The sequence below is a fragment of the Glandiceps talaboti genome, chromosome 18, assembly GCF_964340395.1.
Source record: "Glandiceps talaboti chromosome 18, keGlaTala1.1, whole genome shotgun sequence".
Classification (NCBI taxonomy): Eukaryota; Metazoa; Hemichordata; class Enteropneusta; family Spengelidae; genus Glandiceps; species Glandiceps talaboti.
The window spans coordinates 14,822,921-14,838,806 of record NC_135566.1 but is presented as its reverse complement, the minus strand read 5'-3'; the positions used below and the strand labels follow the sequence as shown (position 1 = coordinate 14,838,806).

General features: G+C 34.0%; 1 protein-coding gene across 1 annotated transcript in view; it reads right to left on the bottom strand.

The window, feature by feature from the left end:
• The window catches only part of LOC144449728 (uncharacterized), a 50,422-nt gene extending 38,459 nt beyond the window's left edge, over positions 1 to 11,963 (bottom strand). The window contains exons 1-2 of the mRNA XM_078140306.1: positions 11,839 to 11,963; positions 8,459 to 8,533 (exon numbers count right to left, since the gene is read on the bottom strand). Coding sequence (XP_077996432.1) covers positions 8,459 to 8,533; positions 11,839 to 11,963 — 200 coding nt within the window. The remainder of the gene's footprint in view (positions 1 to 8,458; positions 8,534 to 11,838) is intronic.
• Between the last annotated feature and the right edge of the window lie 3,923 nt (positions 11,964 to 15,886).

The window sequence follows — 15,886 nt, the reverse complement described above, 5'->3', positions numbered from 1 at the left end:
GTGAGAACGATACATGAATACTTGCTACTCAAGTCTTATCACCCAGCAACATGGCTTATAAGTTGTACAGGAAAAGATTGACACAATATCGTTACAAGTAGTGCTAGCGTTACTCCAGATTTTAGTTTCAGAAAGGGTACCTTTCTAACTACACATACCATGGGAAAATCAGTGTATATACTTCTAGTTGTGTGTACCTTAAGATCTATACATGAGAAAATCAAAACAGTGTATATACTTCTGGTTCTGCCATGTACCATAAGATCTACAGTATGCCAAAAAAAAGTTAAAGTTCCTCATAATACACACGTAGCAAAACAGCTGAATCATTTACACTGTTACGACATATGTCCTTTTACCATGATTACACATCAACATGCCTAGGACAAGTGAAACAAACAGTTTTTCCCAGTCGTAAATCTTGTCAGAATATACCAATATACCAGTTTCCAAATTAAAGTTTGGCCAATAATGTCATATTTTAAATTAAAACTTCACATTTCGGAAACCCGAACAAACTTATTTAATTTTTTTTTTTGTTCGAAAGGCTATTAATTATACCAGACAGGTAGTTGACAAGCGCTGCATAGATTGATTTTATTTTGCCTTGGGGCTATTTCATAAACTGAGCATGTAGAAACATTTACAGACCAAACAGGCTGATGAAGACATTTGAAATGCTAATAACATAGCTTAGTATAGATTCTTTATGCATGTTTTACAAACATGTTAGGGCAAATTAAAACCTGGTTGCCTGAAGCCACTATGACCTTCTCATACACATGTACACTTGTTATGCCGAAACTGAATAATTCTGCTTCCAAATACACGTTCCCAACCCCAGGGAGGCCCTATATAGTCATTAACTACATGGGTCTGTTGACTCAAAATCCCTCACAATGGGTCTATTTTGGGATTGTACATGAGTAGATGTTTTCAATTTGGCCCCCCCCCCCCAAAAAAAATAAATAAATAAATAAATAAATATTGGGAGTACCCCCACCCCCCCTCCCCCTTTCCAGGTTCCCAACATCAAACATACATATGTCAATAACCCTGAATGTAATGACTACTCCAAATAAAGGAATCCTGCAATCCAGGAAATTTGACCAAAACCATGATAGGAAGTATCCTTGGCGACTGTACATCAACTTATTTCCATGATATTGATGGATGACAGGTTTAGGTCAACAATCAATTTATTGCAACAAAAGGCGAATGTACAGCAATAATCAACATATTCAACTCACAGTCAAATCACTCCCAATAATTTCCTCTCTGATAAAAGGTTTGCTCTCTAAAGGCTCATTAAGGCCATCTTGTCAATTGTGCCTCTGGTCTTACATATTATTTATTAATACTACCAACTATATAATTGATGAAATGCTGTACAGAAATAGTCCAAAGACCTTGGCGTTTATTTGCAGATTGGTAGCAGATTTACGCATACATGCATCCATGGTAACATAGTGTTAGATTTATTTTTACATTTGAACAAAAACACGGCATCTGAAAAAATGTATGCAAGTAATTATATAAGTGACAGTTCTAGGGGTGGGGGTGTATCTATAAAATCTATGTATTATTTTTCTCATTACATATTGACTGGAAGCTAATTCCAAATTTTCACCAACATTTCATCAGCATCATCTGCGGTGTAAGTTTCACTGAAATTTTCTTTGAAATTATAAAATATTCTAATATTAACCCTACATGTACTTTGAAAAACCTTGACACCAGCAAACTCTGGTAAAAGTAGGATTATCTTTATATGACTAGTACAAGAATATAACTAGGACTCAGTTACACTTACAGGTGTGTTACAGGACCTGAGTTGAGTTTGTAATACACAGCCAATGATTTATGGCCAGTCTGGACAACACAAAGAACACCTGCCTCAGATTGTCCACCATAGCAACATCAACACATACACCAAGATTTACAAACGTTCACTAATTTTATACCATGACAACCTATTTTAAAGTTTTGGTTTCACTTTAACATCAAACTGTACACGTTTCTATTAGGACTTGTAAACCTAGGGGTACATATTACAATTTTAACCTGTAAACAGCTGTGAAATAAACCTTGAAATTAGGCAGTCAGGAATAAGTGATACAGTGTACTACATACATGTACATGTAGTGCAAAGTACAGCCTTGAAGCTATATGTGACATCTATGTTTTGAACAGATGAAAACACACGCCTTGTCCTACCAAGTGAAATGCCTACATTTAGATGTTATTCTCCAATATTTTTCTTCATTCAGCCGAGGAAAATACTCATGACCTATGAGGCCTTTGTCACTACTTGTCTTTCAACTTGTAGTGACAACCCTTAGATCACGAGTATTTTCAGGCTGAATAAAGAAAAATATTGGAGAATAACATAATTATACATGCGCCAGTAATATCAAAGAAAAATCAGGGAAAGTAATGACAATTTTTAACGTTTTGACTCATATTTCGAACACATGTAGCAGAACCAGTGACAGACACGCATTGTCGTGACATAGACGTGCGTTGTCACATAGAACGACAAGTGTATATATTCCATATTTTTTGTTCTAAATGGCTCGTGCATGGTATAATGTACAATATACAGTTTTCTACTGATCTGTGATTCTGTGAAGTTTTCTTTTCATTATTTTTGATAATCAAGGCTCTACTAAGTCTACATGTAAATCATATTGATGGGATTGGTCCAAAGAGATTCTTAGTTCGGTTTCATGATATATATATATATATAAAGGTTATTTCATCACAAGCAGGAAATGTTACCTTTTCCAACATTGGTCAATAATCATGTGACGATATTAACACCTGGTGAAAAAAGTCAGTCGACTAAAGATGTCATTTGAGTCTTGATGAAATATTTGGACAAGGTAACATTTCCTGCTTGTGATAAAATAACCTCAATACACAATGTATATATAATGGAATTGACTACAACATGTTTAGTGATTTTAAACAAGTAAATAGCCCTTTTATGCCACACATGACGTTAACATTATGAAAAATACCAAAGAGTATCTTTTGAACAATACCACCTACAATTGTAATATTGACATGTGACAATTACATCACTTTCCATCGTTTATCTAACGTTATGCATATTTACATTTCTATTCTTATCATTAATAAATCCAACTGAGATCAGTTGTACCACTTTCCTTTTTTGTTTCTATTTCAAAACATCTTTATAAATTATTATTATTATTACAAAGTTGTACATATTTTTGTGCATCTAATTTTTTCTTAAAACGCTATGTTAATATCAGCATGCATACTCCGTATGTCTTCTACCCAGAATCCTTCATTCCAGAGTAAATGCACAAAACATAGCTTGTTCAAAAGAAGCTGCTATCCGAATGGTAAACTCCATTCTGGGATAGCTTTCCCATATACACATACATGTATCGTGTGAGCTACTTGTCATGTGCATCCAAATCTAGCTGTAACATGTCTTTTACCAAGTACATTATGATAAATAAAGAGATACATTATTTAGTATAATTTACATTATCAGTTCAGAATTCAATTATAGTATAGAAAAGAGAGAGCAATTTAGATTTATACTGCAATAAAAACAAAAAGAGATTATAATTGCTCTCTGTATGTATCTAAACTCAGGTAAAAATATTTAATCAAGAAAATTGTTTTACATAAGTTATATACTTATAACATTAGCCAGTGTAATGTTCTTTAATGTCTTCATTACACTTATGTACACAAATAGAATTGTCAATTTTCTATACATGTGAACTTGTAATAACGTTATATCTTATCTTATATTATCTGATATGAACTTCATACCTTTATAGTTAACAGTATCATGGAAACTGAAACACTACATCAAAACAAGACTTAGTGAAGTTTTTCCATTGCTAGGGTACAGAAATATCTCTCTGTGTTGTAAACAAAATATTGTGATATGAACTCAAGATGGTTCACCTGTGAAGTTGTTGCGATAGATAAATTCACCCATACCTATCATACGGCAAAAAAAAGAAAAGAGAATTGTTTCTGGTCAGGATATTTTGTCTAAAGTGGTGTGACGACGTGATTTTTTTTTTTTTTTTAATTCTCAACAAACCTGTCACTCAATCTACTATTTATGGCGGTTACTGTTCTTTATATTTAGTACTTTAAAGCAAGTATGTGTGCGTGTTCATGATTGACTCTGCAGTTGTCTTCACTGAAGTAGGGAGGGTTATTTTTTGTGTTTCCCCTCGGATCTGCAGACTGCATGGGCTGGATAAACACACACAAAAAAGACCGATGCGATGGTATTTAAGTGATGCGCGCTGACCAGACACAATTCTTTCTCTTTTTTTGGCCTCAGTGATGCGTGTGCTAATCAGACACGATTCTTTGTTGTTTTTCTTGGCCCAATATAGAAATATCACAAATTGAGCACTCAAACCATCAATAAACAGAGACGGGGGACGATACAAACTTCCAGGCACCTTTGACCCCTTATTAGGCTCACGTGTCCTGTAAGGTCACGTGTGCTGAATAGTGGGTCAATCTGTTGACAACGACTGAAGTGTACAGTCGAAAATTTCAGGTAAATTTTCTAGTTGTGTTTGGAACAAAAAGTTCAAATTGAATACTAAATTGAGCTCTTTTTGTCTTTTACTCATAACTACAACAATGTATCCTTCTTCATGAAAATAAACATCTGTTGTCAACTTGACTGACCACAAACAAGGATGTACGTCATGAAATACAAACTTCTCCCTAAGGCATAAATATGACTCACACAAAGAAAAAAGAAAATTGCTGAATCACTGCTAAAAGCATTTCAAGCTACAAGATTAGTTAGTTATTCATTGATTTTTTAAGATCTTTCATTTTCACAACATTTTTTCAATTTTGTTCTGTGTAAGATTTGATTCTGGGTGTATATAGAGATGACAACCTTTTACTTGTAGCAATACTTAGAATTCAAATAACATTTGGGATTCAAAATTACAACATTTGTTCAATCTTTAATAGCCTTACAAATTTACACAAATTCACATCTCAATTACATTGACTTCCTATTTTTTAAGGTACGTATATATGTGTGAAAAAAATACTATCTACTTTCCAAAAGATTATCTCAGTATTTTCATCCATACAAAAAAAAACATACACCAAAGAGAGATAATACAATGCGAGTTTTTTAACATCTACAGACACACTTAGTACCTCATCTCATCTCACAACCTTTTTTTTTTTTCCTTGACTACAATGAAACACCAAGCAATATTATCAAATTATCGAATTGAACTAAAGTTCAACTGAATCTGCCCTATCCTTTTGAAAGTGGCTATATGGATGAGGATTGGGTATTTATTTTGGATTTTTTATTCATAAAACAATTTTATCATGGCTTCCTACTTGAAAATCAATGTAAAACAACATTGCCAAAGTCTGTGTTTGAAACTTAATACATTGCAAAAAGCTAAATAATGTGTAAAAAGTTTGTTATTGTATGTACAATAACAAAGATTTTACACATAATGACATTTACTAAATCTTTTACAATGTATTGAGTTACAAACACAGACTTGGTTAATGTTGTTTCACGTTGATATTTCAAGTAGGAAGCCATGATAAATTAAAAATCCAAAATAAATACCTAATCCTCATCCATATGGCCACTTTAGGTCTAAAAATGTTGAAGTAATTTAGCATCGTCATCATTGCCCTTCAAATCAGCAGAAATAAAATCTGTGTCTACTAATTAGGGAATTTCCCCATAGTAAAGACTGTGTGTGTGGTTACCACTTCTGATCTCTCACACATGTATTGTTCATGTTCTTTGACTAGTTGATCAAATATTAGCAAAGTGGTAATTGAAATGACACAGATTACTTGACGACTTTATTTATCTCTGCTGGCACCCTACTAAGTACAATCACAGGTTTGTTACACAGTACATTGTTATAACTACATACCTGTATTTCTTAAAGTTAAATCCTTATTCAGTTATTCCAATGTTTATTACGTATTTTTTTGTTTCAGTGACAATGCTTTGATGATGGCAGTTTACAAACAAATGACGATTTCAATGGAAATTTGCATACTCTAATTTCTAAAAATACTGACTACAACAGGTGTAATAAATATCTCTTTTGAAAAAAAATACAAAAGTGATTTCAGGGTTGCTATGACAAAAAAACATAATAAACAAAACACATGACTATGTACATTTAATAATTAGATAATCCTCCAATATTTTTCTTCATTCAGCCAAGGAAAATACAAGCAGCTTTTGTCACTACTCGTAGTGACAAAACTCTTCAGTCATGAGTATTTTCCAGTTGAATGAAGAAAAATATTGGAGAATAACAATTATACCATTGACAGTAATATCAAAGAAAAATCAGAGAAAGTAATGGCAATTTTGAACATTTTGACTAATATTTCAAACACAGCAGAACCAGTGACATAGATACACGGTGTTGTGACATAGACATATGTTGTTGTGACGTAGAACGACCAGAATATATATTCCACTTTTTTTGTTCAACTTGGCTCATGCATGGTATAATTCGTAATAGTCATAGAAAATTTTAAAATTTGAACTCTATTAGAAGTTTGTGTATGTTATACCTACAAAAACTAGTGTAATTAGTTATAATTTATATCAAATATTTGATAGATTTACACAAACACTATGTATTGTTATGCATACTTTTTCAAAAAACTGCATTACATGTTTACAACTGATACAACAAAAGAAGCTAATCAGAACATAACTAAAGAGTTGCATCTCACTTAATTATATCTCATGATTTAGTCTTCAAAGTGAACAGATGTTATGCCTACAGACCAATTGCAACATTACGCTTTGAATCCTATTATTCAACAGTAATCCCTGTTTTCACCTGATTCCATTTCCATGGCAACTACTGACAGAAGATAGATAGGTTTTGCCAGGAGAGATTTACAAATAATTTTGAATCTCGGTAACATATGTAGGTATAAACCATCATAGCACTCCTACAAAAGAATTTCTTTAATTGTAACTGGTGACTGTGGATTTATATTGCAAACGTCACTATATCCTGCACTGATTACATTACAAATACTGTCTGTGACTAGAGATTGACCCTAGCTAGGGTCGACAATAGCAAATATACTATAAAATGTCTGTTAATTTGTAACTTTGAGTTTATCAAATTACCCAGGATGGTGGGATTACATTTTGTACTATACATGTGGACATAGTGGGGGGGGGATTCTGATAAATTGACTTTAACAATGGACTTTGATAACTCACTCTACTATATACCATAAAACCCGATCCACATCTTTAATTTGGTGGGTGATCTTTTCTACCAAATGTCTATCATTTATATCAAACTGTATTAAAGTGTCTATAGATAGATCATGTGTACTCCCCTGATCACAGTTTATAAATCATTTGGTAGGCCTGACAAACAACTGGCCCAATTTCTATGTTGTTTTATGTATGCCTGCTCAATGAAGGAGACACTATGTTTAGTCTGTCACAGTACAAACCAAGTATACAATAAAATGCTCATTTACTGGATTTTAATATTTTTGATACAAAATTGCACACATACAATGCCAGGCCCATACAGCAAGTGGTCTCCATATATGCCAATCCGTTGACCAGAACAGAAGTTAGCTAATTAAAAGTTACTCAACTTGGTTGAATTTGTAACAGTCATGGTGTGCCAGTGAAAAGCATCTAATACAAGACTTGTATTACTTGAAGTAATTGCTCACTCTACCCATTAACGTTCCATGCAACAATGAATTGCATTAGCTGTTTTACATTTGTAAATCAACTGGACATCAGAGCTGCCGAATACATTCCCCAATCCCATCAAACCCCCAACAACTACCTATCAAATTCTCACAGGAAGAAACTCAATCTTTTCTACCATTGAATATTCCAGGATTGTTCATATACAAACATCTTGTACATAAAGGTTATTTTATCACAAGCAGAAAATGTTACTTTGTCCAAATATTTCGTCTAGACTTAATTGACTTCTTCAAGGGAGTGAATTTTTTCGCCAGGTGTTAATGGCATCACATGATTATTGACCAATGCTTTGGAGCTGAGGACCTGATCGTATGGGTGAGATAGCTACACCCCCCCCCCCCCCATGTAACCACATTGATGAATCTCTTTGTATCTATACAAGTATCTTGTGCATGCAAACTCTTTTTACAGTGTACCCTCCAATAAAAGACAACATTTTTATAATATGTGGGACAAATTGACAAAAATGTGGGATCTCTTCTGAGTCACCATATAGCAAAGGTTAGTGAACACCAAATATTGATGTGACCTGGTACGAGAATCAGAGCATCTCCATCAGACTTTCATAGGCTAGAGCGTTGCATCACAAGAAATAACTAAAATACTTCAGTGGTATATCAAATTGACTTCTAGTAAAATTTCACCAAAATGTGAAATACTTCTTACCTCACAACTACGTTCACATTACTGTCTTCTTCTAAGTCATCCGCTTGAGAATCAGGAGCTGACGTCAAGGAACTTCTGTTAAAATGAAACAAAAAATTAAGAAAAGATTTTATCAATGAAATTAATTATCTGAATCCATTAATCTGCAAAGAATGCCTGAAAAGAAACCCTGGTTCATATTCTCTGATGATCTCAACCACGTAATCAGATGTTATTCCCAATGTTTTCTTTTTGTTCAGCCAAGGAAAATATGAGTGACTTTAAAGGGTCTTTTGTTGCTACAAGTTGCTAGACTTGTAGAGACAACCTTTAGGTCACAAGTATTTTCCGGCAGAATGAAGAAAAATATTGGAGAATAACATAATTATACCAGCGCCAGTAATATCAAAAAAAAATCAGGGAAAGTAATGGCATTTTTGAATGTTTTGACTCATATTTCGAACACAGCATAAGCAATGACATAGACATGCCTTGTGATGTAGAACGACCAGAGTATATATTCTATATTTTCTGTTCAACTTGGCTCACGTATGGCATAATACATATATACTCCTGTATCAGCCACCTTGAAAATATCTTCTTCTGACCATATTTTTAGTTATACTATAGATGCAGGCCAGATTACAAAAATACATCATCTTAAACAAAGCTCAGCACTTCAACATATAATGAATAAGTAATGAATTTCTATTTTTTTTCCATTTTCTTCCCCAGGCTGACTCACAAACAGGCTCCATGTGGTCTGAAAGTTTAAAGTCAGTCTACCAAGGAACAACACATCCTCGACAACACTAACAAAAGATTATACTAGCATACAACAGCAGTGTCATTGTTATGTATCTATCTGGTGTTCAGCAACGATATTGCAGATTTGATTTTCATCAACAACCATCTACGAAACTATCACATCTTGATAGTACTAATAAAGGAGAAAGTAAATGAAAAAACACATTTTCAATCTTATAACAGTCACCTTGTTTGTACCGATGTCACACACCCTTTCGCCATGACTCTTGGAAGAGTAGAGGAAGCCACTGAATTACAAGAACATTTCATGTTATTCATCAAAGACATCATCATCATACAAGTCAACCCAACTTGTTATATAATACCTCCTACTCATTTTCTGTTGTCATGTTTTTGTGTTACTTTGATGTGTGATAAACTGACCAATTCCACTATGAATGGAAAATGACACCTCATAGTTAAGTGAAACCTAAAGTAAAAGGTTTCCATGGAAACATGGATGATTTCCTTGGATACCATACAACTATTCACACCATGTGCATAATACTCGTACAAATGTATGTATGGACAAATTCAGATATTCTACTTTTTTATGTCCTGGTGATCAAAAACAGTTTAATTGTTAATTATGAAATTTTACCGATTCAGAGGTTTTTTGGGTTTTTTTTTTTGCTAAAGGCGATATGGAGGTAAAATTTACCCAAGTTCCTGAGACATTTTACCAAGTTCCTCACCAGAATTATGGTACCATACTACAACTTCACGACATGGTTATCTCTATAAATTCTTCCAGATATGATACATTGTGTACCTGGGTTCCAAAAACCTTACCAAAAAACACTGTCATATTATGCATTATAAATCTTTAAAATCATATGAATACAATAATATAATTACAAAACATTATTAAAATAAGAATGGAGACAAGATTGAAAATATCACAATTCTCTTAAAAAATCATAGAATAATTTTTGCTGTTATTGATAATTAAAATCATTAGTTTTCACTTGTTTACTGCCAATTCAATATCAAACGGCTGAAATTTGGAAATTAGTAAATTTATACATTTTTCATAAACGGGGACAAACAATCTATATACATGTCTCCTGGTTTGCTCAACTTGAAGTCATCGTGTACAAACAAAATCTTATTTTATACACATTAATAAAGTCCAATATTTAGGCCTAAAAAAATTGTTTGGTTCTGGTTAACTGACCCCACCTAGTTTTTCACTGCCGACCCTAAACTTTTTTTTACGTATTTGAGAAAAAAATCTACAATCATGAAAATTGTGAAATCTCATGAGAAATAATGGATGCTAAAAGTGAAATCAACTTCAAAAGACAATATAAAACTGTCCTTCCAATCTATAATGGCTGTACATCTGATGAGAAGAAACCAATAACACTGAGACCATATGGAAAACAATGGAATACATAACTACCTAAACCTGAACACATGAAAAAAAAATATTTAAAAATATATTTTTAGAAATCTACCTAGGCTACCCAACCTAAAATTTAGTATAATTGATACCACACAATTTTTTTAGGCCTAAATATTGGATTTTATTATGTCTATAAAATCACATTTTCCTCTAGTATTACAGATACAAAACAAAACAAAACACAGGTGCTATTGTAGAAACTTGCCAGCTTATATAGACTAAGGGCATGTGCCTCGCCAGGATACTACTTGTCATGTGATAACAAACAGTTTTACACTGACCGGTATACTGAAATTAAACTTTAGCACTGTCATTAATTAAAAGAGTTCAAAAATAAAAATGGAGGGGTGGGCAATTCATCTTAATCAAGTTGATACTTAAGTTGATTTTTATTAAATTAAATGGGCACATTGAATAGTTGTAAGGGTACTAAATGGTGGCAATATGATTTTATGGGCATTTAACAGCTGCCAAACAACTCTGTTAACAGATACAGCCTTAGGGGTTGGAAACTGAATCAATATAGAATAAACACAGCAGATGATAGCAGATAATGTTCACACATTGTCATGATTACGTTCCTCTTTAAAAATATTGTATTCCTTTAGGGTGAAAATCTACAAAGTTATTCAATATCCTACGTTTTGTTCCTGGTATATTGTTTAGCTAATTTGCCAATATTCTAAAGTTTTAGGGTTTTCTATATTATAAATGAAAGAAATTTATAACAAATTTAAAACTTCATGCTGATGACACATAAAGGTAATTGATAATTAGTAGGTCAGGTCGGACTTTCAAGTTTGTTTACTATGTGTCAATAACCAGCTGATTTGTTACTATGGTAACAATTTTTGACGATCATTAGTGTAGTTGGTCGTTCGTGACTTATGTTTAGGTGTTACCTAATTTTGACAGTAATTGGCTACGTAAGAAATTGTTATCTCGCTTTTGTTTCTGACTTCCGAAAACTGGATTATACTGTACGAAACCCGAAATCAGTCGTACAAATAACACTGGAATTCCGTAACTAGTAAACCATGCCATCCCGTTAAATACATGCGTGACAATATATTATGTATGATATGAAAACAAATTATCGACTGATCGTAAATAAATCACGGACAAAGTTGTTTAACACGATTAAACTGATCGGAAAGATTGTGAATGATACCAAAATTTGACGTACCGAGTTGACAGAAATGAAAGTCCCGAGAGAGTTGAAACTCGAGAAGTGATATGTTTCTCTGGGTTCCTCTGCGCTGCAGGATCTGTGTCGCTCAGTGGCGATTCCGTGTTACCTGGCGAATCCATGTCCCCTTTCATAGTAAAAGTCACTTAGCAGTATTAGGCAACTAAAATCGATTTGTTATCAAGTCATTATGGAGTAGCAATCCGAAATGAAAATAGTCTAAAATAGGTTTTCCAAGTTGGAGTTGACGTTTGAGTTGACCACAATTATTCAAGTGTACGTTCTGTGTTACCATTCAACCATTAGCGACACGGACATGGCGACATTCTCAGCACAGCTCAAATGCACGTCTGCAACAATTTGTCAAAGTTTCGCATGATTGGTCACCTCTATATTTTACAATACCAGATAAAATCCTCTATGGTATCCTATCACCCATCAAAATAAACAAAATTATCTAAGTCTAATTGAGACAATTTTGCACATATAAACGGTCATTTTCTGCTGGACGAAATTCTGAGGACGTGGAATTCAATCCCGAGATTTCACCGTGGTGAAATATAACGCTGGTTACAACAGAAAGGTAAATCTAAGAATGATGTATATTGTACCAGAAACCGGATCGAGTTCCAATCGACGATAAAGTCGTATCACCACATACACAATTGTTGACTTGTATAAACTCCGCTCAGGTTGTCCCGTTGTGACCTCTTTCGTACGTACGTCAAAATGAAAATATACTCAGCGCCAAACCAATTTTACAAGACCTTCCCATAAAGAGTGGTATCCACCGGCCACGTTTTCTTCACAGTTCGCTACATTCACGACTTGAAGTATTTGCTATGTAATCTACACACTTCACATGAATGAACGGTAACATTTAGTCTCCAGTGCATGAAAAGTTTTGAAGAAAGGAGTACAATTTCAAAAGAGCTGCCGAGCTTCTGTTGGTGACCGGACTGACAACACGCCTCGCACGTGCAGGGCAAATGATGGTGTGTCCCAAATGTCTACTTTTAATTTTTCGTTAAATTCGTTCAGCAAAACGTATCTTTTATTCCCATGGTTTTCTACTATATATTTTGTTACAGAAATACAAGTTTTTGTTGAGAAATCAGCTTTAAAGTTCTACCTCTCTTTCAAATAGACACCAAGACCAGCCCTTACATGATAATGGTTTCAACCAAATACTTATATCACGTGACACATGGCCTAAAAAGGGATACGTACAAAAAACAAAGACCGTGCAAATTGCAAAACACGGTGTATAGATTTGAAAACAAGCCATCTAATTACGGAAGGTGTCATCTGAAAATTTTAGGGACATTTTTTGCCAATGTTCTGTTTACATAAGTTTACTAGTAATGTTCATAATATTCAGCAATATTCTTGTTTGCCTGGTGCGGCGGGGGAGGTGGAGGGGGGGGGAAAGAGGCGGTGTTATCATTGGTAGTTTCCTTGTCACCATGTTCGTGACGCGTGGACGATGCACGGTGACGAGGTCAGCTGGTGAGAGTGATAGAAATTTGTGGTGTATCGCTAATCGGGTAAGTAATACTGGCAACGGAACATTATGGAAGGGGGACCGCTGGCCAGTGCCACACGAACGGAACCCATCATGCTGGTAATCGAATCCATATGTTCTACAGGGAATTTATAGCCAAACAAAGATTTGCTCAGGTGCAAGTGGTATACACGAAAAAAAAACAGATGAATCTATTAAACTTTGGTAAACGTTTTATATCTTCATTTTCTTTCGTATAATTTACTTCATTGGTTTTTTTAAATGAGTTGCTAGATGTTTTTCCATATCTTCACATTCTAGCGAAGAATGTTCTGAAGGAACGGAATCAACACATGAAACTGGTGACCATAAATCAGCGGTAAAATTGCATCGACTCCGTGGTTGTGGTTGGTGGGATTTTCGATCTCACCACGTAACCAAAAGTTGTAGGTTGCATAATGAATGAAAGCGATTGTTACTGTCGATTATATTCATGATTGCTAAAATCCTCACGTAAATCCAAATTTAATTTAAATTCAAATTAACAACTTTTAACGTAATGCATGACTAACGTCTCTTAAACGACGGAATCTCGATTTTGTAATTTGGCTAAATTGAGTGGCTGGTGTAGGCTTTATTGCCACTGTATGGGAGGTGGAGTTGATCCACGTAAAGTCCAGGACATAGTCAAGTCGTGATATACCCTCTATTACTAATGAATTACGCCAAGTAGAATTGTTCAGTTTTAAACTCTGCCATGCCCTCCCATCTATGGTGAGCTAAATATGCAAGATAATGTTGCCAAGTAAATATTGTTGATTGGTAACGGTTTCCAAGACGATTACGAACTATTCATTGTCGGGAATTACTTTATCAAAGAAATGGATCAACATTTCCTCCATCAACAACTTACTAATTCGATCATTATTACGCTTTCATTCTGTTGATGTGCGCAATTGGTCAGATAAAATAACGGTACTTGACAGGTGCACGTAGTCCTACACGGTGATGACGTAGACAATGGGTTTGTAGTTTGTTACTAGTAGAGAATTAATGTTGTACTTCAGACAATTTTATAATAGAATATGATAAAACAAATCCGAAGTATGAAAAACTACTAACTCGGAATACAATTTTTATCTGCCGAGCTGATGAACATTTTTGGTTACTAATCCGGAAGTATGACATCTCGTAGAAACATCCCATAATAGTAGTCTATAAGCTCACCAAACAAACAAGTGTACACATGAAATTATTATCATCACCTAGGGTGGTATTTTTCTTTTTTTTTAAATTTACCAATGTTAACTTTAATTTGACCATTTACATTTTTTACATTTTTTACAATTCCCGTGATTGCTAAACGTTTCCCAGAATAAAAAATGTGTTATTAGTTAATTTATTCCTTTCCCGGGAACTTTGGAGACACGTTTTGTTTTGCTTTGTGTGTTATTGTGGTGTTTGTTTGTTTGTTTGTTTGTTTGTTTGTTTGTTTGTTTGTTTTTCACTGCATTAAGTCACAGCCAGTTGTGATCGTCAGATATAATCAAGTAAAATCGCAATACAATACAAGAAATTTGTTTAGCATTTGTGCAAATGATGACAGAGTGTTTACTTCGGTATTTGTTATTTTCAAGGTGTTTCATTATTTTCGATGTTGCGTACTTTTTATTAAACACTAACTAAAAGTGATTGAATTCAAAGATTTCCAACTTCTTCATCTTCATTCGAAACCTCTCAAATTTAAAAAAGGTTTTATGAAACAATGGAGTTTCCTGCTTCCTCATCAAGACATACCACAATATTGACGTTTTGTGTCAGTATATTTGAACAAATTTATAGTTTTTCCTTGAAGATTTCTCAGAGTATTGTGGATAATTACATACTTTTAGCGCCTTGAATTTGAACTTCATCTGTACGTGTGTTTCAAGTTTGTCAATGTAACAATTTTACCTCACTATAAGTTTATGTACCGACTGATTTGTCAAAATAAAAAACAAGTTCCTTTCCAATAACATGACTTCAGAAAATAGGGTAGGCCGGGATTTTATTTCATTTTTCTTTAAATTTGTAAAAATTACTTCGACCCTGAGATAAGATCCTCGTCAGTCACAATACTTCTGAGAGAGTTTGATGAGGTGTAAAGGAAATAAATGAAGACAATATATAAGTTAAGTAGACGAACACGTTATTATGCAGACTAAAAAGACATCGTTTCTCTCTGGTGACCACAGATGAGCTCGAGGCAAAGGCATGAAGGTGTACACGGAAATAAAAATTGTTGCTATTTTACCTTTTTACATGCAAGAAAAATGTTTAGGGTCGAGTGCTTAAACTAGGGTCGGTCGGGTTATCAGAAACACACTATTTTTTTATTTGGCAAACGTGTCATCAATGTAACTTACACTAATGAAACTGACAGATTTATTTTAGTGCAAACATGTATATATCTTGTAAAATCAACATATAAGCTGATAAACTACATGAAAACCATACTTGTGGACATGGACTGATATACTACATAAAAACCGTCTTAGCTGT